We start from the raw sequence: 26,699 nt of genomic DNA, 5'->3' as shown, positions 1-26,699 counted from the left end.
ATGAACTCAAAGAGGCTGAAGCATGTCTTCTTTGTGCTTGTAGGCTCTGGATATAAGAGGTGTGACTTTGAAGATGGATTCTGTGACTTGATGCAGAGCTCAGAGTCCAGATGGATCAGAACTACTGAGGCTCCTGGACTCAAACACGACCACACAAACACATCAGGTGGGACATTAGGGACACTATACATCTATTTTAGACTCAACACATGTACCTTATACTTCTGCATATCTTCAAATCCACGTCTCCCTCTCTTTCAGCTCACTTCCTGTCCCTTTCACCTGGAAACATAACCTCTGCAGACCTGATCAGTCCTTTCCTCCTGCCCACTGAAACCTGCCAGGTGAGAAACCCTCAAACGAAACCATCAACTATCAGAGGTTGGAAGTAATGGAGTACAAATACTTTGTAACTGTACTTAAGTACATTGTTCTGGTATCAGTACTTTACTCCACTTCACGACTTTTTACTTTGACTTCTTACATGTTGAACACAAATACCTGTACTTTCTACTTCTTACATGTTGAACTCAAATACCTGTACTTTCTACTTCTTACACGTTGAACTCAAATACCTGAACTTTCTACTTCTTACATGTTGAACACAAATACCTGAACTTTCTACTTCTCACATGTTGAACTCAAATACCTGTACTTTCTACTTCTTACATGTTGAACACAAATACCTGTACTTTCTACTTCTTACATGTTGAACTCAAATACCTGTACTTTCTACTTCTTACATGTTTAACTCAAATACCTGTACTTTCTACTTCTTACATGTTGAACACAAATACCTGTACTTTCTACTTCTCTCATGTTGAACTCAAATACCTGTACTTTCTACTTCTTACATGTTGAACACAAATACCTGTACTTTCTACTTCTCACATGTTGAACTCAAATACCTGTACTTTCTACTTCTTACATGTTGAACTCAAATACCTGTACTTTCTACTTCTTACATGTTGAACACAAATACCTGTACTTTCTACTTCTTACATGTTGAACACAAATACCTGTACTTTCTACTTCTTAAATGTTGAACCCAAATACCTGTACTTTCTACTTCTCACATGTTGAACACAAATACCTGTACTTTCTACTTCTTACATGTTGAACCCAAATACCTGTACTTTCTACTTCTCACATGTTGAACTGAAATACCTGTACTTTCTACTTCTTACATGTTGAACTCAAATACCTGTACTTTCTACTTCTTACATGTTGAACTCAAATACCTGTACTTTCTACTTCTTACATGTTGAACACAAATACCTGTACTTTCTACTTCTTACATGTTGAACACAAATACCTGTACTTTCTACTTCTTACATGTTGAACTCAAATACCTGTACTTTCTACTTCATACATGTTGAACACAAATACCTGTACTTTCTACTTCTTACATGTTGAACCCAAATACCTGTACTTTCTACTTCTCACATGTTGAACTGAAATACCTGTACTTTCTACTTCTTACATGTTGAACCCAAATACCTGTACTTTCTACTTCTTACATGTTGAACCCACATACCTGTACTTTCTACTTCTCACATGTTGAACTAAAATACCTGTACTTTCTACTTCTCACATGTTGAACTCAAATACCTGTACTTTCTACTTCCTACATGTTGAACTCAAATACCTGTACTTTCTACTTCTTACATGTTGAACCCACATACCTGTACTTTCTACTTCTCACATGTTGAACTCAAATACCTGTACTTTCTACTTCTTACATGTTGAACTCAAATACCTGTATTTTCTACTTCTTACATGTTGAACTCAAATACCTGTACTTTCTACTTCTCACATGTTGAACTGAAATACCTGTACTTTCTACTTCTTACATGTTGAACTCAAATACCTGTACTTTCTACTTCTTACATGTTGAACCCAAATACCTGTACTTTCTACTTCTTACATGTTGAACTCAAATACCTGTACTTTCTACTTCTTACATGTTGAACCCAAATACCTGTACTTTCTACTTCTTACATGTTGAACACAAATACCTGTACTTTCTACTTCTCACATGTTGAACTCAAATACCTGTACTTTCTACTTCTTACATGTTGAACTCAAATACCTGTACTTTCTACTTCTTACATGTTGAACACAAATACCTGTACTTTCTACTTCTTACATGTTGAACACAAATACCTGTACTTTCTACTTCTTACATGTTGAACCCAAATACCTGTACTTTCTACTTCTCACATGTTGAACACAAATACCTGTACTTTCTACTTCTTACATGTTGAACCCAAATACCTGTACTTTCTACTTCTCACATGTTGAACTCAAATACCTGTACTTTCTACTTCTTACATGTTGAACTCAAATACCTGTACTTTCTACTTCTTACATGTTGAACTCAAATACCTGTACTTTCTACTTCTTACATGTTGAACACAAATACCTGTACTTTCTACTTCTTACATGTTGAACACAAATACCTGTACTTTCTACTTCTTACATGTTGAACCCAAATACCTGTACTTTCTACTTCTCACATGTTGAACTGAAATACCTGTACTTTCTACTTCTTACATGTTGAACTCAAATACCTGTACTTTCTACTTCTTACATGTTGAACTCAAATACCTGTACTTTCTACTTCTTACATGTTGAACACAAATACCTGTACTTTCTACTTCTTACATGTTGAACACAAATACCTGTACTTTCTACTTCTTACATGTTGAACTCAAATACCTGTACTTTCTACTTCTTACATGTTGAACCCAAATACCTGTACTTTCTACTTCTCACATGTTGAACTGAAATACCTGTACTTTCTACTTCTTACATGTTGAACCCAAATACCTGTACTTTCTACTTCTTACATGTTGAACCCACATACCTGTACTTTCTACTTCTCACATGTTGAACTAAAATACCTGTACTTTCTACTTCTCACATGTTGAACTCAAATACCTGTACTTTCTACTTCCTACATGTTGAACTCAAATACCTGTACTTTCTACTTCTCACATGTTGAACTGAAATACCTGTACTTTCTACTTCTTACATGTTGAACTCAAATACCTGTACTTTCTACTTCTTACATGTTGAACCCAAATACCTGTACTTTCTACTTCTTACATGTTGAACTCAAATACCTGTACTTTCTACTTCTTACATGTTGAACCCAAATACCTGTACTTTCTACTTCTTACATGTTGAACACAAATACCTGTACTTTCTACTTCTCACATGTTGAACTCAAATACCTGTACTTTCTACTTCTTACATGTTGAACTCAAATACCTGTACTTTCTACTTCTTACATGTTGAACACAAATACCTGTACTTTCTACTTCTTACATGTTGAACACAAATACCTGTACTTTCTACTTCTTACATGTTGAACCCAAATACCTGTACTTTCTACTTCTCACATGTTGAACACAAATACCTGTACTTTCTACTTCTTACATGTTGAACCCAAATACCTGTACTTTCTACTTCTCACATGTTGAACTGAAATACCTGTACTTTCTACTTCTTACATGTTGAACTCAAATACCTGTACTTTCTACTTCTTACATGTTGAACTCAAATACCTGTACTTTCTACTTCTTACATGTTGAACACAAATACCTGTACTTTCTACTTCTTACATGTTGAACACAAATACCTGTACTTTCTACTTCTTACATGTTGAACTCAAATACCTGTACTTTCTACTTCATACATGTTGAACACAAATACCTGTACTTTCTACTTCTTACATGTTGAACCAAATACCTGTACTTTCTACTTCTCACATGTTGAACTCAAATACCTGTACTTTCTACTTCTTACATGTTGAACTCAAATACCTGTACTTTCTACTTCTTACATGTTGAACTCAAATACCTGTACTTTCTACTTCTCACATGTTGAACTCAAATACCTGTACTTTCTACTTCTTACATGTTGAACTCAAATACCTGTACTTTCTACTTCTTACATGTTGAACCCAAATACCTGTACTTTCTACTTCTTACATGTTGAACTCAAATACCTGTACTTTCTACTTCTTACATGTTGAACCCAAATACCTGTACTTTCTACTTCTTACATGTTGAACTCAAATACCTGTACTTTCTACTTCTTACATGTTGAACTCAAATACCTGTACTTTCTACTTCTCACATGTTGAACTCAAATACCTGTACTTTCTACTTTTTACACGTTGAACACAAATACCTGTACTTTCTACTTCTTACATGTTGAACTCAAATACCTGTACTTTCTACTTCTCTCATGTTCCAAACAGCTGGTTCCTTTAGTCTGAATGTGTGTTGGGGCGTGGTCATTATTCTTTAGAGTCACTGCGTGCCTATTGGTTGGAACACGATCCGTGTATCCATCACTTCCTGGTCTTCTCTAAAGAAGAGGGACCAATGGAAACGTTGTCATGTTGCTGTTGGTCACCATGGAAACATTCATTAGCTAACAATGACATTATTGTTCTATTAATATAAAGGGAGGTCAGGTACTCTTTAAAGCAGCTGCTAGTTATGGGTACTTTTTACTGAAGTACACTTCAAAGCCTCTTTACTTTGACTTGAGTAAAGAAGTTTAGTTAGTACTTCTACTTTCACCAGAGTATTTTTAAACACGAGTATCTGTGCTTCTCCTTGAGTAAAGGATGTGTGTACTTCTACTTGAGTAAAGGATGTGTGTACTTCTACTTGAGTACAGGATGAGTGTACTTCTAATTGAGTACAGGATGTGTGTACTTCTACTTGAGTAAAGGATGTGTGTACTTCTACTTGAGTAAAGGATGTGTGTACTTCTACTTGAGTACAGGATGTGTGTACTTCTACTTGAGTACAGGATGTGTGTACTTCTACTTGAGTACAGGATGTGTGTACTTCTACTTGAGTAAAGGATGTGTGTACTTCTACTTGAGTAAAGGATGTGTGTACTTCTACTTGAGTAAAGGATGTGTGTACTTCTACTTGAGTAAAGGATGTGTGTACTTCTACTTGAGTACAGGATGTGTGTACTTCTACTTGAGTAAAGGATGTGCGTACTTCTAGCTGAGTACAGGATGTGTGTACTTCTCCTTGAGTAAAGGATGTGTGTACTTCTACTTGAGTAAAGGATGTGTGTACTTCTACTTGAGTAAAGGATGTGTGTACTTCTACTTGAGTAAAGGATGTGTGTACTTCTCCTTGAGTACAGGATGTGTGTACTTCTCCTTGAGTACAGGATGTGTGTACTTCTCCTTGAGTACAGGATGTGTACTTCTCCCTCTCTGTATCCCAGCAGCTGATGGTAACCGTGCAGTTCTTTGACTCAACAGATGGCTTTGTATTATGCCGGAGCACATGACGCAGATCTTCAGGTCTTGGTTCGAGCGGCGGGTCAGAAAACAGAGGTGTGGAAACTCTCCTCAGAAACTCAGAGGGAAACGTGGCAGCGGACAATCATTACGTTCTCCAGTAATCACCGTTTTCAGGTCAGTCACAGTTTTCTATAACAGACTTTAATAATGGTGTTTAATCAAATCAAGATTTATTTATAAAGCACATTTATAAACGATGTCTGGTGGAGCCAAAGTGCTGTACATACAATAAAACTAGCCTACAGTAGAGACACTTTAGAGCAAATACAACAACACAGACCCTCTGTCCTTAGACCCTCTGTCCTCAGACCCTCTGTCCTTAGACCCTCTGTCCTTAGACCCTCTGTCCTCAGACCCTCTGTCCTTAGACCCTCTGTCCTCAGACCCTCTGTCCTTAGACCCTCTGTCCTCAGACCCTCTGTCCTCAGACCCTCTGTCCTTAGACCCTCTGTCCTCAGACCCTCTGTCCTCAGACCCTGTGTCCTCAGACCCTCTGTCCTCAGACCCTCTGTCCTCAGACCCTCTGTCCTTAGACCCTTTATCCTCAGACCCTCTGTCCTTAGACCCTCTGTCCTCAGACCCTCTGTCCTCAGACCCTCTGTCATTAGACCCTCTGTCCTCAGACCCTCTGTCCTCAGACCCTCTGTCCTTAGACCCTCTGTCCTTAGACCCTGTGTCCTCAGACCCTCTGTCCTCAGACCCTCTGTCCTCAGACCCTCTGTCCTTAGACCCTGTGTCCTCAGACCCTCTGTCCTCAGACCCTCTGTCCTCAGACCCTCTGTCCTTAGACCCTATGTCCTCAGACCCTCTGTCCTCAGACCCTCTGTCCTTAGACCCTCTGTCCTCAGACCCTCTGTCCTCAGACCCTCTGTCCTCAGACCCTCTGTCCTTAGACCCTCTGTCCTCAGACCCTCTGTCCTCAGACCCTCACCTCGATGCTAAAACAAACGAACACAACCCTAAATTAAACAAATGGTTATGTGAGATGTATAGGTTATCTCTCCGACTATTTAGCGTCCGATATACCTTATCAAATCTTAATTAGAGAGGATATATTCTGCTCATTTTCAGGTGTCTCTCCTGTGACATGTCTCCATGCTTTAATGTTCAAAAAGCTCTTTATTTCACCCTCTGTCTGAAACCAGAGCAGTTTGATCTCAACGGTAAACAGAGGTCGACTCTCCTCCTTTCCCTTCATGAATATCCGTCTTGTTTCAGAAGCACCTGAGTTAATGGCTGTTTGATTGACTACTCGGACGGTGTTGTTCTCCGTCTAATTGTGTTATGGCTTCATAAGCACTTAGTCCTAGAGACTAATCTGTGATGTGATTAAAGACTTCTCAATACTCTAAATATGAAGATATCCAACATTTCCTGAGAGTAGGGAACATCGCCTGGGTTTCATAAACACACAGGTTTTAAATCCTTAATACCAAGATCATATATATGTACACACTCACTGCAATCATCCTACATAATGCATCTGTTTACATCTTGTAATTGAGCTTTTGGAAGCAACGTACTAATACAAAATGACTAGCTAGCTAACCTGTATAGTATGACCAATAGGAATTGAGTATTTGAGTGCCTTTTCCAATCACCCATCCTGATACTACGCACCATTTAGGTCGGTAATAAATGAGGGGTTATATAACTGGAGCAGATAAAGCTGGACTTTGATCAGAGCTCTGATATGTGACAGCTAGAGGAAATGTGATGTTTGATAGCTCGCATTGTTGACATGGAGACTTCCTGTCCCCTGGTCTGGAAGTCAATGGTTTTCTGACTGAGTTTTTGGCCTGAAATGTGGCATTAAATACGTCAGTAAATACCCCGGTGGTGGATTTAAAAACAGAGGTTGCTAACAAGTGACTAAATGAGACGACTGAACGTCATCATGCCCAACATTAGCCGCCTTTAGCTTAGCGGTGGTGACGTGAAGTCACGTGACCGTGCTGTAGTTCCTTTATAGCCCAACATTAGCCACCTTTAGCTTAGCGGTGGTGACGTGAAGTCATGTGACCGTGCTGTAGTTCCTTTATAGCCCAACATTAGCTTCCTTTAGCTTAGCAGTGGTGACGTGAAGTCATGTGACCGTGCTGTAGTTCCTTTATAGCCCAACATTAGCCTCCTTTAGCTTAGCGGTGGTGACGTGAAGTCATGTGACCGTGCTGTAGTTCCTTTATAGCCCAACATTAGCCACCTTTAGCTTAGCGGTGGTGAAGTGAAGTCATGTGACCGCGCTGTAGTTCCTTTATAGCCTGTTGTGTGTGTGTAAAGGAACTAAAAAGTGACTTCTTGAATGTTCTCTGTTTATCCCCAGGTGTTGATTCGAGGGTCTCTTCCTCCTGACAGCCAATCCTCTGAGTTTCTGGCCGTCGATGACCTGTCCTTCAGTCCCAGCTGTGTGACTGCTCCTGGTACTGCTGATATTATATTAATAACAATAAGTCGCCACACAGAGTTCACACTGTGGCCTTTTTAAATTTCACCACACATAAACAGACATCCAGAGACCTGTCCTGAATACTGATAACAGAGGGACACACTAACAGATGGGATTACTTTAAATCTGCTCTAGACCCAAAATCAGATACTGACTCCTGTGAAGAGATGTTATCGTTAAACAGCACTCATGGGAGATCATGGTGGATTAATGTAAGTGAGCTCAGCTGCAGAGAAGAGTGAGTAGCTGAGTTATGGGAGATAATACTCAACTGTAGAGGATTCAAGTATGTGTGTTTTTCTCTTTTATAAAACTGAATTTAATTCTGCTTATGAGGAGTTTTGGAAACATACAGTAGGTTACTTTATTCTATAGCACATTTTAAGACACAGAGGCAATTCAAAGTGCTTCACAGGCATTTAACACATAATAATTAAAAACAAAACAAAAAAACTATTCATAAAAGCGATAAAATACTGGCTGCAGCTAAAAGTGCAAAGATAAGGCTCGGTTAAACATTAAAACAGTAACATTAGAACCATCTTTAAGTCATTGAGCGTAGGCCAGTCCCAGCTGTGTGCATCACTTCTTATAATAATATCAATCCAATCATGAAACTGTAACTGTATGGTGGGCACACACGTGTTTCAGGGTTGAAGAATAAGCAGAGTTTATTGATTCTGTGGCCACTTAAGGAGAAGTGGAACCAGTTAAGTATTAATAACATGTCACCACCCTCAGTTCAGACCCTTTGCATATCTTAAATATCACCACACATCCACATCGTGTTCTGAATACTGATGACGGGAGCAGACACTAATGGATGGGGTTCATAACAGAATAACAGAGCATTAAAGATAGTGCTTACTTCGGGTTTTCCTGCAGGGTTTATTTATGTCTGCTTCAGCTCAGCGGGAGCGTTTGATAAAGCACCGTCTTCATGGACACCATCTCTGCATGTTGCCTTAGTGATATATTGTTATTTCAGCCGTGAGAAGCACAAAGTATCACGTATTTCGAGCTGGTATTACTCATGCTGTATAGGAAGATGTCCCTGCTCTCCGACAGTGAAATTATGGTTGAGGTTTATTGATTTTTTTCTCGAGGCGACGACCTGTGGATACCAGATCTTTCTCTCAAGGCCGGTTTAGAGAAGAAGAAGCAGACATAAAGTTATTTGACACATACGAGGAGTTCTACTTGATGTCGTGGTGTATACATAAAATAAAACAAAGATTAAAAACACAAAACTATTAGAAGAAAACTATAATAACATTAAAAAAATATACAAATATTGTATACAATTAGCAGTATTCACATTGAATATGGTGTAATCCTAGAAATATAATTGAATAAAACATGTGCAGTAATAAAAACATGGTATTGTGTGCATTGTGTGTGTGAAGCTGACAATTGAGCGGCCGACCAAGCAAGGAGGCAGACTTCCAAATATCACCCGGTGTGGGCATTTATTACAGCATGAACACAAGGACACCAGCGACAAGGATCTCACACTGTGCATGTTCCCTTGAGCACAGCCTGCAGCCACCAGGATCTCACACACACTCCCAGCCTGACAAGAAAACAGCAATTAGACACAGGTGGGGGGGGGGGAGACAACACAGGGCACCAGGTGCACACAACCAACAGCCACAGACATGGGGGGGAGGGGGGACTTTTCAACATAAACCAGCAAACAGAGACAGACAAACTGAAACACAGACAGATGCACACACCACATTCACTCCGCCACCAACGAAGCCGAGATCTATGGCCCCAGAGATCCCCTCCGTTACAGTGTGCATTAATATGGCTGTATGTGTGCTTGTCCATCGCACTGAGTTACCCACCAGTGGCCGACATGTCTCTCAGTGCAGCTCTTTGTTGAGTAAAGAGTGTTAAATAGAACCGCAGTGTGACAGACGTAGTCCCTTAGCTTCAATGTGTCCCAAAAAGCATGCTCTGTGTGATGTATGAAGAGCATTACAGCTGACGGGCAGCAGTCGTGCTCAGAGCTGCTCAGAGAAACAGAGCGATGCAGGAATGAGTCGTTCTATTTTCAATCACAACAAGTTATTTTCTTCCTACAGTTGAGTTTAATCTCAGCTAATGTACTCACTCTGAGCTCATTTACATGAATCCACCGTGAGTGCTTTTTAACGATAACATCACTTGATAAGATACGTCTTTATTCACCCGAAGGAGATCGTTGTGCCAGAGTTACAGAAATACAATAAACACAGCAGCATAATAATAAAACTGTACACTAACAGTTCAGTAAAAAGAGCAATTCAATAACTACAGGAAACATAGATGATCTATCTATCTACCTACCTATCCATCCATCCATCCATCTATCCATCCATCCATCCATCTATCCATCCATCCATCCATCCATCTATCTATCTATCATCCATCCATACATCTATCTATCCATCCATCCATACATCCATCCATCCATCTATCCATCTATCCATCTATCCATCCATCTATCCATCTATCTATCCATCTATCCATCCATCCATCTATCCATCTATCTATCCATCTATCCATCCATCCATCCAACTATCTATCCATCCATCTATCCATCTATCCATCCATCCATCTATCCATCCATCCATCCATCCATCTATCTATCCATCTATCCATCTATCCATCTATCCATCCATCTATCTATCCATCCATCCATCTATCCATCTATCTATCCATCCATCCATCCAACTATCTATCTATCTATCCATCTATCTATCCATCCATCCATCCATCTATCTATCCATCTATCTATCTATCTATCTATCCATCCATCCATCTATCCATCTATCTATCTATCTATCTATCTATCTATCTATCCATCCATCCATCTATCTATCCATCTATCCATCTATCCAACTATCCATCCATCCATCCATCTTATATAGCAGCACGTGTGATAGAACAACTGAACAATGTAATATAGATTGTATTAATCCTTCACTATTGTTTCCTGTTTCAGAAACCACTCCATTTCCTCCTGCTTCCTGCCCGTCCTCCATGTTCTCCTGCAGCGATGGAGAGTGTATCGATGAGAGCAAAGTGTGTGACTTCACCCCTCACTGTCTCAGAGGAGAGGACGAAGAAAGCTGCCGTAAGACCCTCGTTGCCAAGTAACCACTTCAAAAGAAACCTGTTTGTACGAGTGACTGAGCGCAGACTGAGAACAAATATATTCACCTGCGCGTGGGGCTGTAACGGCTGACAGCTATCGAGTAAATTACATCAAAATGCAGAATACACCCAGGATACAAAAGGGAATGGTTTTAAATGGTGTCAGTTACCAGAATGTTCAGTATGTAGTGTCTCTACTTTAAAGAGTCCTCTCCTGCTGATGTTCAGGTGTATATCAGTATGTAGTGTCTCTACTTTAAAGAGTCCTCTCCTGCTGATGTTCAGGTGTATATCAGTATGTAGTGTCTCTACTTTAAAGAGTCCTCTCCTGCTGATGTTCAGGTGTATATCAGTATGTAGTGTCTCTACTTTAAAGAGTCCTCTCCTGCTGATGTTCAGGTGTATATCAGTATGTAGTGTCTCTACTTTAAAGAGTCCTCTCCTGCTGATGTTCAGGTGTATATCAGTATGTAGTGTCTCTACTTTAAAGAGTCCTCTCCTGCTGATGTTCAGGTGTATATCAGTATGTAGTGTCTCTACTTTAAAGAGTCCTCTCCTGCTGATGTTCAGGTGTATATCAGTATGTAGTGTCTCTACTTTAAAGAGTCCTCTCCTGCTGATGTTCAGGTGTATATCAGTATGTAGTGTCTCTACTTTAAAGAGTCCTCTCCTGCTGATGTTCAGGTGTATATCAGTATGTAGTGTCTCTACTTTAAAGAGTCCTCTCTGCTGATGTTCAGGTGTATATCAGTATGTAGTGTCTCTACTTTAAAGAGTCCTCTCCTGCTGATGTTCAGGTGTATATCAGTATGTAGTGTCTCTACTTTAAAGAGTCCTCTCCTGCTGATGTTCAGGTGTATATCAGTATGTAGTGTCTCTACTTTAAAGAGTCCTCTCCTGCTGATGTTCAGGTGTATATCAGTATGTAGTGTCTCTACTTTAAAGAGTCCTCTCCTGCTGATGTTCAGGTGTATATCAGTATGTAGTGTCTCTACTTTAAAGAGTCCTCTCCTGCTGATGTTCAGGTGTATATCAGTATGTAGTGTCTCTACTTTAAAGAGTCCTCTCCTGCTGATGTTCAGGTGTATGTCAGTATGTAGTGTCTCTACTTTAAAGAGTCCTCTCCTGCTGATGTTCAGGTGTATATCAGTATGTAGTGTCTCTACTTTAAAGAGTCCTCTCCTGCTGATGTTCAGGTGTATATCAGTATGTAGTGTCTCTACTTTAAAGAGTCCTCTCCTGCTGATGTTCAGGTGTATATCAGTATGTAGTGTCTCTACTTTAAAGAGTCCTCTCCTGCTGATGTTCAGGTGTATATCAGTATGTAGTGTCTCTACTTTAAAGAGTCCTCTCCTGCTGATGTTCAGGTGTATATCAGTATGTAGTGTCTCTACTTTAAAGAGTCCTCTCCTGCTGATGTTCAGGTGTATATCAGTATGTAGTGTCTCTACTTTAAAGAGTCCTCTCCTGCTGATGTTCAGGTGTATATCAGTATGTAGTGTCTCTACTTTAAAGAGTCCTCTCCTGCTGATGTTCAGGTGTATATCAGTATGTAGTGTCTCTACTTTAAAGAGTCCTCTCCTGCTGATGTTCAGGTGTATATCAGTATGTAGTGTCTCTACTTTAAAGAGTCCTCTCCTGCTGATGTTCAGGTGTATATCAGTATGTAGTGTCTCTACTTTAAAGAGTCCTCTCCTGCTGATGTTCAGGTGTATATCAGTATGTAGTGTCTCTACTTTAAAGAGTCCTCTCCTGCTGATGTTCAGGTGTATATCAGTATGTAGTGTCTCTACTTTAAAGAGTCCTCTCCTGCTGATGTTCAGGTGTATATCAGTATGTAGTGTCTCTACTTTAAAGAGTCCTCTCCTGCTGATGTTCAGGTGTATATCAGTATGTAGTGTCTCTACTTTAAAGAGTCCTCTCCTGCTGATGTTCAGGTGTATATCAGTATGTAGTGTCTCTACTTTAAAGAGTCCTCTCCTGCTGATGTTCAGGTGTATATCAGTATGTAGTGTCTCTACTTTAAAGAGTCCTCTCCTGCTGATGTTCAGGTGTATATCAGTATGTAGTGTCTCTACTTTAAAGAGTCCTCTCCTGCTGATGTTCAGGTGTATATCAGTATGTAGTGTCTCTACTTTAAAGAGTCCTCTCCTGCTGATGTTCAGGTGCATATCAGTATGTAGTGTCTCTACTTTAAAGAGTCCTCTCCTGCTGATGTTCAGGTGTATGTCAGTATGTAGTGTCTCTACTTTAAAGAGTCCTCTCCTGCTGATGTTCAGGTGTATAGTCAGTATGTAGTGTCTCTACTTTAAAGAGTCCTCTCCTGCTGATGTTCAGGTGTATATCAGTATGTAGTGTCTCTACTTTAAAGAGTCCTCTCCTGCTGATGTTCAGGTGTATATCAGTATGTAGTGTCTCTACTTTAAAGAGTCCTCTCCTGCTGATGTTCAGGTGTATATCAGTATGTAGTGTCTCTACTTTAAAGAGTCCTCTCCAGCTGATGTTCAGGTGTATATCAGTATGTAGTGTCTCTACTTTAAAGAGTCCTCTCCAGCTGATGTTCAGGTGTATATCAGTATGTAGTGGCTCTATTTTAAAGTAGCTCTGTTATGATTGGTCAACCATCACGTGCAATGTGTTGGAGCACTAGCCAATAGGAGTGTGACGGTCCATAATGATGTCACTATATTCCAGGAGTAAACAAAGACTGTTTTTTAGCCTTTATTAAGTAAATATGTCTCCAAATAATATAAATAATGTTCTCTTTTTCTGCTCATTCAGCCTCTGATTGTGACTTTGAGGGTGGATCTTGTGGATGGTACGAGCTCACCCTCGGCGATGGTTTTGATTGGGTTAGAGGTTCTTCTGAGGAAGTTCCTCCAGACTTCCTCCAGACTACCATCCTGGACCACTCCACCAACAGCACTGAAGGTAAAAACACATCCTACTCAAGTAGAAGCACAGATACTCGTGTTTAAAAATACTCTGGTGAAAGTAGAAGTACTGACTAAACTTCTTTACTCAAGTCAAAGTAAAGAGGCTTTGAAGTGTACTTCAGTAAAAAGTACCCATAACTAGCAGCTGCTTTAAAGAGTACCTGACCTCCCTTTATATCAATAGAACAATAATGTCATTGTTAGCTAATGAATGTTTCCATGCTGAACAACGGCAACATGACAACGTTTCCATTGGTCCCTCTTCTTTAGAGAAGACCAGGAAGTGATGGATACACGGATCGTGTTCCAACCAATAGGCACGCAGTGACTCTAAAGAATAATGACCACGCCCCAACACACATTCAGACTAAAGGAACCAGCTGTTTGGAAATGAGAGAAGTAGAAAGTACAGGTATTTGGGTTCAACATGTAAGAAGTAGAAAGTACACGTATTTGAGTTCAACATGTAAGAAGTAGAAAGTACAGGTATTTGAGTTCAACATGTAAGAAGTAGAAAGTACAGGTATTTGAGTTCAACATGTGAGAAGTAGAAAGTACAGGTATTTGGGTTCAACATGTAAGAAGTAGAGAGTACAGGTATTTGAGTTCAACATGTAAGAAGTAGAAAGTACAGGTAATTGGGTTCAACATGTACGAAGTAGAGAGTACAGGTATTTGAGTTCAACATGTAAGAAGTAGAAAGTACAGGTATTTGAGTTCAACATGTAAGAAGTAGAAAGTACAGGTATTTGAGTTCAACATGTAAGAAGTAGAAAGTACAGGTATTTGAGTTCAACATGTAAGAAGTAGAAAGTACAGGTATTTGTGTTCAACATGTAAGAAGTAGAAAGTACAGGTATTTGAGTTCAACATGTAAGAAGTAGAAAGTACAGGTATTTGAGTTCAACATGTAAGAAGTAGAAAGTACAGGTATTTGAGTTCAACATGTGAGAAGTAGAAAGTACAGGTATTTGAGTTCAACATGTGAGAAGTAGAAAGTACAGGTATTTGGGTTCAACATGTGAGAAGTAGAAAGTACAGGTATTTGTGTTCAACATGTGAGAAGTAGAAAGTACAGGTATTTGGGTTCAACATGTGAGAAGTAGAAAGTACAGGTATTTGAGTTCAACATGTAAGAAGTAGAAAGTACAGGTATTCGTGTTCAACATGTAAGAAGTAGAAAGTACAGGTATTTGTATTCAACATGTAAGAAGTAGAAAGTACAGGTATTTGGGTTCAACATGTAAGAAGTAGAAAGTACAGGTATTTGGGTTCAACATGTGAGAAGTAGAAAGTACAGGTATTTGTGTTCAACATGTAAGAAGTAGAAAGTACGGGTATTTGTATTCAACCTGTAAGAAGTAGAAAGTACAGGTATTTGGGTTCAACATGAAAGAAGTAGAAAGTACAGGTATTTGGGTTCAACATGAAAGAAGTAGAAAGTACAGGTATTTGGGTTCAACATGTAAGAAGTAGAAATTACAGGTATTTGAGTTCAACATGTAAGAAGTAGAAAGTACAGGTATTTGGGTTCAACATGTAAGAAGTAGAAAGTACAGGTATTTGGGTTCAACATGTGAGAAGTAGAAAGTACAGGTATTTGAGTTCAACATGTAAGAAGTAAAAGTAATTAGGGGAGTAAAGTACTGATACCAGAAAAATGTACTGAACGAAGTATTTGTGCTCCACTACTTCCCACCTCTGCAATATTCCATCATCCTTCTATCAAAAGCTGATAAGACGATATCTGTGGGTCGAATCAAGGTTTCGTGGAAGGGAAGAAAAATCCCTGGTCTGTGTGTTATGAGAGATAAAGCTCTTCATGGAGGATTCTCAGCCAGCTGAATAATAGAAAGGAAATTGATGCTGTACCCGTTCTGCATATTAAAACCCTATTCCTCTCTAGAATACTCAATACTATGCTAGGTTTATATCAATATATCCACTTTCTCGATCTCATTCCCAGAAAACACTACATATTTAGGGTTGGATTTATGGATTTAACAAGAAATCTGCCTGTAAATTAATTTAATAACAGGGTTTTTTTATAGCAGCACCATCTGTTGTTGCTGTGAAAGACGCTCGGATTTGGAGACGATGAACTGAAGGCCCTGTTATGTTTCTGGGAATCTTCTTCACACGCTTCAGTCTGTGTGAAATGACACGTAGCATCTGTTCGGGGGTTTGGAAAATATAACTGTGACCGTTCAAGATTCAGAACAATGTGCAGGTTTCTGGTCGTGTTCAAGCTGAGTTAAACTTCAGCACAACATCTCAAACTGTGCAGAATAAACACCGCCAAAACACAGAACTGCCTCCAATGTAAATGTACTTTTCACTTTGTCATCTTTTTTATATATGATTTATGTGGGACATTGTCCAATACACAAAGCATACATACACCCTCACATGTACGATAAAGGGAGTAAAAGAGACCATTCTACCAGGGCAAAACAAACAAACAAAAAAAAGGACCATAACCACAAAAAACGAAATTGAAATAGAATAAAATAGATAATAATAATAATCATTTTGTCATCTTACCTACATACGACGTCATAATCTAGCTAACACAGGAAGCAGTTTTTTACATTTGACCCATAAACTGTGTATTTTACTATATCAAAAATATGCTATCAAAAAGCTGCTATTGGCGAGCTAGCTGATGGGTTTAAAATTCTCTATATAAATCTTCTTATTTCATTTTTCTCTGTGTTAACAAAACATATCCTTTTTAATGAACTGTACCCTGTACATTCAGCATGTTGTTTCACACAGAAATAGGGGGGGGGGGGGGGGGGGGGGTTATTAAATACAGTAAAGGGGAGTACAACTAATCAAGCTAAAGGCCTGCTAACGCTAACTAGCTAAGTAGAGTAGCAACAACTCCGTGTTTTATTTAGTGCGACATTATATATTTGGAGATTGTCAGGCAAGTAAAAATGGTTAGTTACTAACAGGGTTACTTGTGAAAATAGCCCAAAACCTCATATGATATTAGCTATCTACTTCACAAGCTAGATAACGTTTGCTATCTATCTAACTAGTTTGCTAGCTTACGTTAGCCACCTTTATGACATGCTAACTAGTCCTTAAAAAGCTTAAGAGTTGCGAGTAAAGGGTTGATAAAGCTGATGACTCTACGCGTAAAGTAAAAGCACTTGTTATATATAAATTGTAGAATAAATTAAGGATTAAATTACTGTAAAATATGTTCTACGGCGATATAGGGTTAGCAATGACTTTGATCCATTATGACCTGTTTTGGTGGCAGTTTTTCAGAAGTTAGACGCAGCTCTGAAGGCGGTTCACCCTCATGTGTGTGTTTACCTCATGATTCTTACTAACTTTACACTGTTGTGCACCAAACCCCCAAAGAGAAAGGATGTTTCCGAGAGGATTAAACTGATCCAGAACAACAGAAATGAGCGAGGGCGTTTTGCAGATTATGTTCTTCTTGATTGTCTGTAACTGATTCCCTTTCTGGCTGAACTACATGGTGTGAATAGTAATGCCTCCTGTGTTTCTGCAGGCCATTTCATGTTCATCCTGAAGAACAGCAGCAGTCTTTATCCAGCAGCAGTTCTCAGAGGACCTTGGTTCAAGCAGTCGGCCTCCGGGTGTACCATGACCTTCTGGTGAGAATCACCCTGTCGCTTCTTCATCTAAAGCTTCTTCACACCGTCTGCCCTCTGTCTCTGTCTTTGTCTCCATCTATTTCCAGAGAGTACACACATCCTTTACTCAGGTAGAAGTACACACATCCTTTACTCAGGTAGAAGTACACATCCTTTACTCAGGTAGAAGTACACACATCCTTTACTCAGGTAGAAGTACACACATCCTTTACTCAGGTAGAAGTACACACATCCTTTACTCAGTAGAAGTACACACATCCTTTACTCAGGTAGAAGTACACACATCCTTTACTCAGGTAGAAGTCACACATCCTTTACTCAATAGAAGTACACACATCCTTTACTCAGTAGAAGTACACACATCCTTTACTCAGTAGAAGTACACACATCCTTTACTCAGGTAGAAGTACACACATCCTTTACTCAAGTAGAAGTACACACATCCTTTACTCAGGTAGAAGTACACACATCCTTTACTCAGTAGAAGTACACACATCCTTTACTCAGGTAGAAGTACACACATCCTTTACTCAGGTAGAAGTACACACATCCTTTACTCGAGTAGAAGTACACACATCCTTTACTCAGGTAGAAGTACACACATCCTTTACTCAGGTAGAAGTACACACATCCTTTACTCAGGTAGAAGTACACACATCCTTTACTCAGGTAGAAGTACACACATCCTTTACTCAGGTAGAGGTACACACATCCTTTACTCAGGTAGAAGTACACACATCCTTTACTCAGGTAGAAGTACACACATCATTTACTCAAGTAGAAGTACACACATCCTTTACTCAGGTAGAAGTACACACATCCTTTACTCAGGTAGAAGTACACACATCCTTTACTCAGGTAGAAGTACACACATCCTTTACTCAGGTAGAAGTACACACATCCTTTACCCAGGTAGAAGTACACACATCCTTTACTCAGGTAGAAGTACACACATCCTTTACTCAGGTAGAAGTACACACATCCTTTACCCAGGTAGAAGTACACACATCCTTTACTCAGGTAGAAGTACACACATCCTTTACTCAGGTAGAAGTACACACATCCTTTACCCAGGTAGAAGTACACACATCCTTTACTCAGGTATTTGTGTTCAAAATGTAAGAAGTCAAAGTTAAAAGTCGTCATGGAGTAAAGTACTGGCAGAAACATGTATTTAAGTACAGTAACAAAGTATTTGTACTCCACTTCTTCCCACCTCTGTATTTGTCCCTCTCCTCCATCTCTCTCTTCTCTCTTCTCTCTCAGCTTCTCTCTCTCTTCTCTCTCTTCTCTTCTCTCTTCTCTTCTCTCTCAGCTTCTCTCTTTTCTCTCTTCTCTTCTCTCTCCTCTCTCTTCTCTCTCTTCTCTCTCTTCTCTCTCTCAGAGGAAACGCTCCTGAAATCCCTCTCGTTCTGACAGCCTTATGGCCCCTAAAAGTTTGTGTAATGACAGGTTTTATTTCCCACTGGACGATTGGAGCGGTATCTTTTTAGCAGGGAGGTTTATATATGTCAGGATCCTTCATGTTTTAAATCCAGCAAGAATATAACAGAAGAGGAATCTGAGGGTTACAGAATCTGCTGTGAGGAAATCAATCCATTCGTTGAACAGAGAGGTGAGAGGAGGATGTGCTTGTTGGAACAAGACGAACAGATCTCCCACATTTTGGCCTATTTGTCACATGTAACTTTCCATCCCCCCCTCCTCTCCAGGCACTATAACCGATGTCTGGGTTTGAAGACTCATCCTGCACCTCTCTGCGCCACAGAAAGCCCACATCGCTGCATATTTGTCTTTTAAACTTGAACTTCCATCTCCCCTTCCTCCTCTCCAGGCACTATAACTCTGGTTTCTCGGTGGGCGCTGCAGACATGTACCTCCGGGTGGACGGAGAGCGGAACCAGACGGTGATCTGGAAGACGTTCTACGACCAGGGTTCTCTGTGGAACCTCGTCTCCGTGCAGCTGGGTCGCATCACCAAGCCTTTCCAGATCGCCCTCGGTAAGATCAGCCTCGGGGTGTTTGACGGCGTCTCCGCTCTGGACGACGTGACCTTCAGGAACTGCTCCATGCCCCCTGCGGCGAAGGAGTGTCCGGCTCACACGCACTTCCACTGCGCAGAGAGCAAGGCGTGTGTGGAGCAGATGCAGCGCTGCGACCTCACGGACGACTGTGGAGACGCTTCGGACGAGCAGGGCTGCTGTGAGTGGGACTTTGAGTACGCGGCTCTTCACTTCAAGAGGCTTTATCATTTGTTTGCCTTAAACGCCTCGATTCAACTTTATTGACAGTATTGAGACAACGAGATGAAGTAGCATCTGACCGTATAATATAAGAATAAACATAGGAGGGGTGTTGTGAGTGACTTTTATTTGAGATATTCAGAATATAATGTTCTTCACCTTAAGAGGCGCTACATAGTTTACTTCCGGAAGTATTACATTTCAAAATCTATCTATACCTGGATCCTAAATATGTGAAATAACTGCAGTGCACAAAAAAAGGACTATATTTCCTTTAAAATGTAGTAAATATACAGATTACATTCAACTTTATTGACAGTGTTGAGACAACAAATGAAGTCACATCCGACCGGAAGTGCAAAAGTATAATATAGGAATAAACAGATATATATAAGTATATACAGTATGAACAGTAAATACGGGCTTTCAAGGGTTCTTTTTTAATTATCAGCTGATGCAATTACCATGAAAACAAACCATGGATCCAAGCGAACAACTTTGTTGTTATACACATTAAGTACCTGAACTATCGAAACCTGCACTCAAAGCTTTAAGACTTGTATTTTAACGATATTCGTCTATAATTGGAACCAAAAGAGTCTGAAATGTTTGAGAAAAGTACTGATACATTTTGGCTTTTCCAAATCCATCTAGAATCTGAATTCTGTTGTAATGTTTGAGAGGAATGTCTTGAGAGCTGAAAGGAAGCTGCCGGCTGCTCAGATGCTGAAGATAATCATCGGAAAGGGTCCTTGATTAGAAGCAGAGTTGATGTCCTCGCACAGGTGGTAATAGTTGATGAGTCAGAAGTGGAGTGGATAAAGAAGTTTACATTGGCGGTGAATTTGAGGCTGCGGCCAGCGAAGGGAAGACTGATTGGATTTCCTCTCAGTATCTTCTTTAAACTTCAATAAGCCTTTGTTCGTTTCCCTCACAGCTCCGGAGCTTCAGTGCAGCTTTGAGCACGGCCTCTGCAGCTGGAAGCAGGAGCAGAGCGGAGGGGACGTGTTTGATTGGACCCTCATCCAGGGCCCGACCCCCACCCTGAACACCGGACCCTGGAAGGACCACACGTTGGGAACCAGCGCCGGACACTACCTTTACATCGAGTCCTCGGGCCCTCAGGAGTTCAAAGATTCTGCGGTTCTGCTGAGCCGGGCTTTCAGACCCACCGTGCAGTGGGGGGGAAGGAAACACTGCGTCTTCCGGTTCCACTACCACATGTTCGGGTCCCACGTGTTCTGCCTGGGTGTGTTCATGAGGACCGCCTCTTCAGGGTCGAGGTCACATGCTGTGGGTCCGATACGGAGATCAGGGGAACCTCTGGCACCGGAAGACCCTGTACCTGTCCAGCGCCAGGCCTTTCCAGGTAACTGCAGCGGGAAGAGGGTCAGGGGCATGTGGGGATTTTATCTATTTATAATTACAACTTTTCCTGCCTTTTTTTCTCAGAATTCCCACTTTTCCCCTGACTTTATTCCCCTGACTTTATTCCCCTGCCTTTATTCCCCAGACTTTATTCCCCAGACTTTATCCCCCTGACTTTATTCCCCTGACTTTATTCCCCTGCCTTTATTCCCCAGACTTTATTCCCCAGACTTTATTCCCCAGACTTTATCCCCCTGACTTTATTCCCCTGCCTTTATTCCCCAGACTTTATTCCCCAGACTTTATTGCCCAGAAGTCCGACATGTTCTGCCCTTAAAGCCAATGTCCAAATTGCTTAAGATGCAGTGTATGTCGTACAGCTTATAAAGCCTCTCTCTTGCTCTCCTCTCCTCTTTGTCAGATCGTGATAGAAGGAACCGTCGGGGATGACTTTAACGGAGACATCGCCATCGATGACCTCTCCTTCCTGGACTGTGAACCACACGACGGTAAAAATAAATGACTCCATCAATAATACTATTATGAGAAAAAGGTTAGAAAAGGTTAGAATATATGAGACAAGAAATGCAGAAAAAAGTCAACTGAATTCTGAAACAAAGTCAGAAAAGAATTGCTCGTTTTTTCCCACCTGTGTTTTCCGCCGTTCTTTCCGCCAGGTGATCTCCCGGATGCTAACACCACGACCCCCTCGGTGACGACCCCCCCACCCACTGTTCGGCCCCACGTCTGCCCTGGTGGACAGTTTGCTTGTGGGAGTTTTAGAGAGTGTGTTCCCGACAGCAAAGTGTGTGACTTCAGTCTGGATTGTTCTGACGGGTCGGACGAGTTATACTGTGGTACAGATTTCATGTTTACTGCACTGTGTGTAATGTTTCCCTCTCTACTGTTTCACCATCTGACCATCTGTGGCATTATAATGGGATTTATTTTCACTTTCTACTGACATTATATAGACAAAAGATTATGGAGATGAATCCATCTGACTTTATTCAGATTTTTTTTCACAATTTTAATATCTTTCTGACTTCTTTCTCATAATCCTGACTTTTTTCTGACTTTTTATTCCGCATAATAACCACACAGTGTCTAATGTCTCCCACCCTCTCCTTCCTCTTCCTCTTCCTCTTCCTCTTCCTCCAGTGAGGGAGCGTTGTGATTTCGAGGGCGGGGACACCTGCGGCTGGCAGAGCAACGACTCCTCTCTCGTCTCCACTCATGCTTTTCGCTGGTCACCGGTTCAAGGAGAGAGCATCCACGATGGAGAGCAGAGCCACAGACCCATCAACGACCACACCACGTACAAATACTTCCTTACTGCACTTAGCTACATTGTTCTGGTATCAGTGCTTTACTCCACTACTTATTTTTCTGACGACTTTTTACTTTCTACTTCTCACATGTTGAACTCAAATACCTGTACTTTCTACTGTACTTTCTACTTCTCTCATGTTGAACTCAAATACCTGTACTTTCTACTTCTCACATGTTGAACTCAAATACCTGTACTTTCTACTTCTCTCATGTTGAACTCAAATACCTGTACTTTCTACTTCTCACATGTTGAACTCAAATACCTGTACTTTCTACTTCTCTCATGTTGAACTCAAATACCTGAACTTTCTACTTCTTACATGTTGAACTCAAATACCTGTACTTTCTACTTCTCTCATTTCCCAAACAGCTGGTTCCTTTAGTCTGAATGTGTGTTGGTGCGTGGTCATTATTCTTTAGAGTCACTGCGTGCCTATTGGTTGGAACACGATCCGTGTATCCATCACTTCCTGGTCTTCTCTGAAGAAGAGGGACCAATGGAAACGTTGTCATGTTGCCGTTGGTCACCATGGAAACATTCATTAGCTAACAATGACATTATTGTTCTATTGATATAAAGGGAGGTCAGGTACTCTTTAAAGCAGCTGCTAGTAAGGGGTACTTTTTACTGAAGGACACTTCAAAGCCTCTTTACTTTCACTTGAGGAAAGAAGTTTAGTCAGTACTTCTACTTGCACCAGAGTATTTTTAAACACGAGTATCTGTACTTCTACTTGTCCAATTCCTTGCAAATTGAGAAGCAACTTGATCCCTTTCTACTTCACTATAATCAAAATGAACTCGTCCAATCTGCAGTTTAACGGACCGAACTTTCCTTACAGTATCTCCGTTCCAGTGAGAGCAGAAAATCACACCCTGACTATTACGTTTCAGTACGATCATTGCTCCGCCTGAATCACAGTCAATATCTTCCTTCATAACCTCCTCCTCTTCCTCCTCCTCCTCCTCCTCACTTCTGCTGCAACCCAGATCAATAGAGCGTGAGTGAAGTGGAGTCTTATTTAACCCGAGGGAGAGCTGCACGTCTTGTGAGGAATTAAAGAAGTGAAGCGTAAAAAAGGTTAAGTGCAATTACAGCAGAACTCGTATCACATGTTTAAAGCTCGCTGGATGTCGAGCTCAATAACTTTGATCAGACCGTTGTTAGCTCCGGTTTCCAAACTGATAATAAACGTAGGCAAAGAATAACCTTATCTGTAGTATCTCATATAAACGTTGTGGATGTGTGTGTGAAGCTCGCAGCTCCGCACAGACCCAGACATCCCGTCATCTCCTGAATATGTGTTAGTTGGTTAAACTAATCAGATGGTAAGTGTTTAAGTGGTAATACCTAATAATAGTTAATTATTTGGAAAGTAAAGTGAAATAGCTTGGGACTTAACGCAACGTATGAGCAATTAGGCTTTACCTGGGAGCACCACACACAATGAGACACGTTGGAAGCTCACTAACGGAGGATAAGGTGGCGCTGTTTCACGTTTGGACTTGATTTTTGGGCCACGATTCTGTTTGAATCCGTGTTTCTCTGCCAGCGGGGGTCCAGAGGGATGGTACCTGTGCGCCGACAGCTCAAACGGAGGATACGGTCAAACCAGCGACCTCCAAACACCTGTTATGACCTCCAACGGACCACAATGCACTCTGGTCTTCTGGTACCACATGAGCGGGTTCACCGTGGGATCACTGCAGGTACGAGGAGGGAAAACAGGAGACAATGATCCGTGTTGAAGGGATTTACTCAGAATCTGTTGTTGTTGTTGTTGTTGTGTGTGTTTTTCTGCAGGTGCTGCTGAAGTACGGAAACTCCACTCATGAGGTCTGGTCTCAGTCTGGAAGTCAGGGGAACAAATGGAGACGAGGAGAAATGTTTATAGGCATTGCAAACCACTTCCAGGTCTGTAAATATACTCTCAATGGATTTTAAATCATCAATATCAATGTTTTTAATCAATAATTATACCTAGAACGTCCCGTCGCTGTGTTCCACCACTTGTTGTCGGGCCTGATGCTCTTATTGCCAGCGGTATGGAGGCATCGGTGTTATCTTATTTTAAAAGGGTGTTAGAGAAAGTATCCTCTGTCTCCTTCAGAAGTTTAACACCAGAGTTTTTATCATTCAAAGACACTTGTGTGCCAGATGTGTAAGTCAGTTTGATATCGTGATCGCATCGAGACATCGCCGACTCATTTAGCTTCTAGAATAATTTCAAATGATGTGAAGAAGAGTTGATATCATGGCCTTTAGAGCAGGTTTGAGATCAGGGGATTTAAAGACCCTCTGCAGTCATCACTCCGAACATGGCGTCCCACACACACCCGTTGTAACATCTGAAACAGTGAAATGTACCAACACTTAAACTGTGATTTTAGGAGAACTGTTCAGTCTATCATAAAACCCTTCTCGTCCAATAAGGCGGAGAGTCTGGAGAGCGGTTTAAACGTTTAATCTCTCACCTACGATAAAGTATGGCGAATCAGTATGACTTCAAAGTTGGGTGATGTTGAGCTTGGTCCAGGTCGATTCCCCATTCATTCCTATGGGAGGAAAGTACATTTGCTTTATTCACAACTTTAAAACATTGTGTATTCCAGTGTCATCAAACCACAACACGCTGTGACTCAGATTATTGACGCTAATCTAAGGAGACAGCTCAGTCGCATCAGGGTAACCGGCCTAATGTCAGTGACACCGCGCTAAATTGGACTCGCAGACACACTGATCGACGGATTGATTGAGTCTAATTGAGTCTAATGAGTGTGTGTGTGTGTGTGTGTGTGTGTGTGTGTGTGTGTGTGTGTGTGTGTGTGTGTGTGTGTGTGTGTGAAGTGTCTAATGTTACGCCGTCTCTCTGATCAAAATACCACGACCTTTACACATTTTAATTCCTGCACATTGACCTTTGTCAGATAGGGACACGCACCGATGCATCCCTGCACCTTTGTAGAGTCCAAACGCCCTTTCCATCAAATGTCTGCAGAACGACATCGCTCTCAGAGCAGCTCTCGTGTTACAGCGCAATATCAACCCCTGTTTCTTAAGAAAGTGTGCTTTGAAGAGGGCAGCAGGGTTTTAGTGTCCTTATTACACGGAGCTTGGACCCCAATTTTTGTCCAGCAAACGCTGGGCTTTCATTTAAGGCAAAGATGTTGAAATGGGTTAATTTTTTCTCACATGTTAAACTCAAATACCTGTACTTTCTACTTCTCACATGTTGAACTCAAATACCTGTACTTTCTACTTCTTACATGTTGAACTCAAATACCTGTACTTTCTACATCTCACATGTTGAACTCAAATACCTGTACTTTCTACTTCTCACATGTTGAACACAAATACCTGTACGTTCTACTTCTTATATGTTGAACTCAAATACCTGTACTTTCTACTTCTTACATGTTGAACTCAAATAGCTGTACTTTCTACTTCTCACATGTTGAACTCAAATACCTGTACTTTCTACTTCTTACATGTTGAACACAAATACCTGTACTTTCTACTTCTTACATGTTGAACTCAAATACCTGTACTTTCTACTTCTCTCATGTTAAACTCAAATACCTGTACTTTCTACTTCTCACATGTTGAACTCAAATACCTGTACTTTCTACTTCTCACATGTTGAACTCAAATACCTGTACTTTCTACTTCTCTCATGTTGAACTCAAATACCTGTACTTTCTACTTCTCTCATGTTGAACTCAAATACCTTTACTTTCTACTTCTCACATGTTGAACTCAAATACCTGTACTTTCTACTTCTTACATGTTGAACACAAATACCTGTACTTTTCTACTTCTCACATGTTGAACTCAAATACCTGTACTTTCTACTTCCTCACATGTTGAACTCAAATACCTGTACTTTCTACATCTCACATGTTGAACTCAAATACCTGTACTTTCTACTTCTCACATGTTGAACACAAATACCTGTACTTTCTACTTCTTATATGTTGAACTCAAATACCTGTACTTTCTACTTCTCACATGTTGAACTCAAATACCTGTACTTTCTACTTCTCACATGTTGAACTCAAATACCTGTACTTTCTACTTCTCACATGTTGAACTCAAATACCTGTACTTTCTACTTCTCACATGTTGAACTCAAATACCTGTACTTTCTACTTCTCACATGTTGAACTCAAATACCTGTACTTTCTACTTCTCTACATGTTGAACTCAAATACCTGTACTTTCTACTTCTTACATGTTGAACTCAA

General features: G+C 40.6%; 1 protein-coding gene across 1 annotated transcript; it reads left to right on the top strand.

The window, feature by feature from the left end:
- Positions 1 to 24,369, top strand: malrd1 (MAM and LDL receptor class A domain containing 1; the record flags this gene model as incomplete). The annotated part of the gene is given in 15 exon segments (XM_034080104.2): positions 1 to 166; positions 262 to 344; positions 5,306 to 5,461; positions 7,671 to 7,767; positions 10,786 to 10,917; positions 13,719 to 13,868; positions 17,406 to 17,511; positions 19,346 to 19,713; positions 20,692 to 21,038; positions 21,040 to 21,123; positions 21,544 to 21,631; positions 21,800 to 21,979; positions 22,284 to 22,440; positions 24,008 to 24,164; positions 24,259 to 24,369. Coding segments are annotated over 15 exon segments (2,382 nt in total), but the record flags the coding sequence as incomplete, so codon positions are not given.
- Between the last annotated feature and the right edge of the window lie 2,330 nt (positions 24,370 to 26,699).

This window comes from Pseudochaenichthys georgianus, unplaced genomic scaffold, assembly GCF_902827115.2.
Source record: "Pseudochaenichthys georgianus unplaced genomic scaffold, fPseGeo1.2 scaffold_887_arrow_ctg1, whole genome shotgun sequence".
Taxonomy (NCBI): Eukaryota; Metazoa; Chordata; class Actinopteri; order Perciformes; family Channichthyidae; genus Pseudochaenichthys; species Pseudochaenichthys georgianus.
The sequence above is the reverse complement of the archived record's forward strand: the minus strand, read 5'-3'. Positions and strand labels throughout refer to the sequence as shown.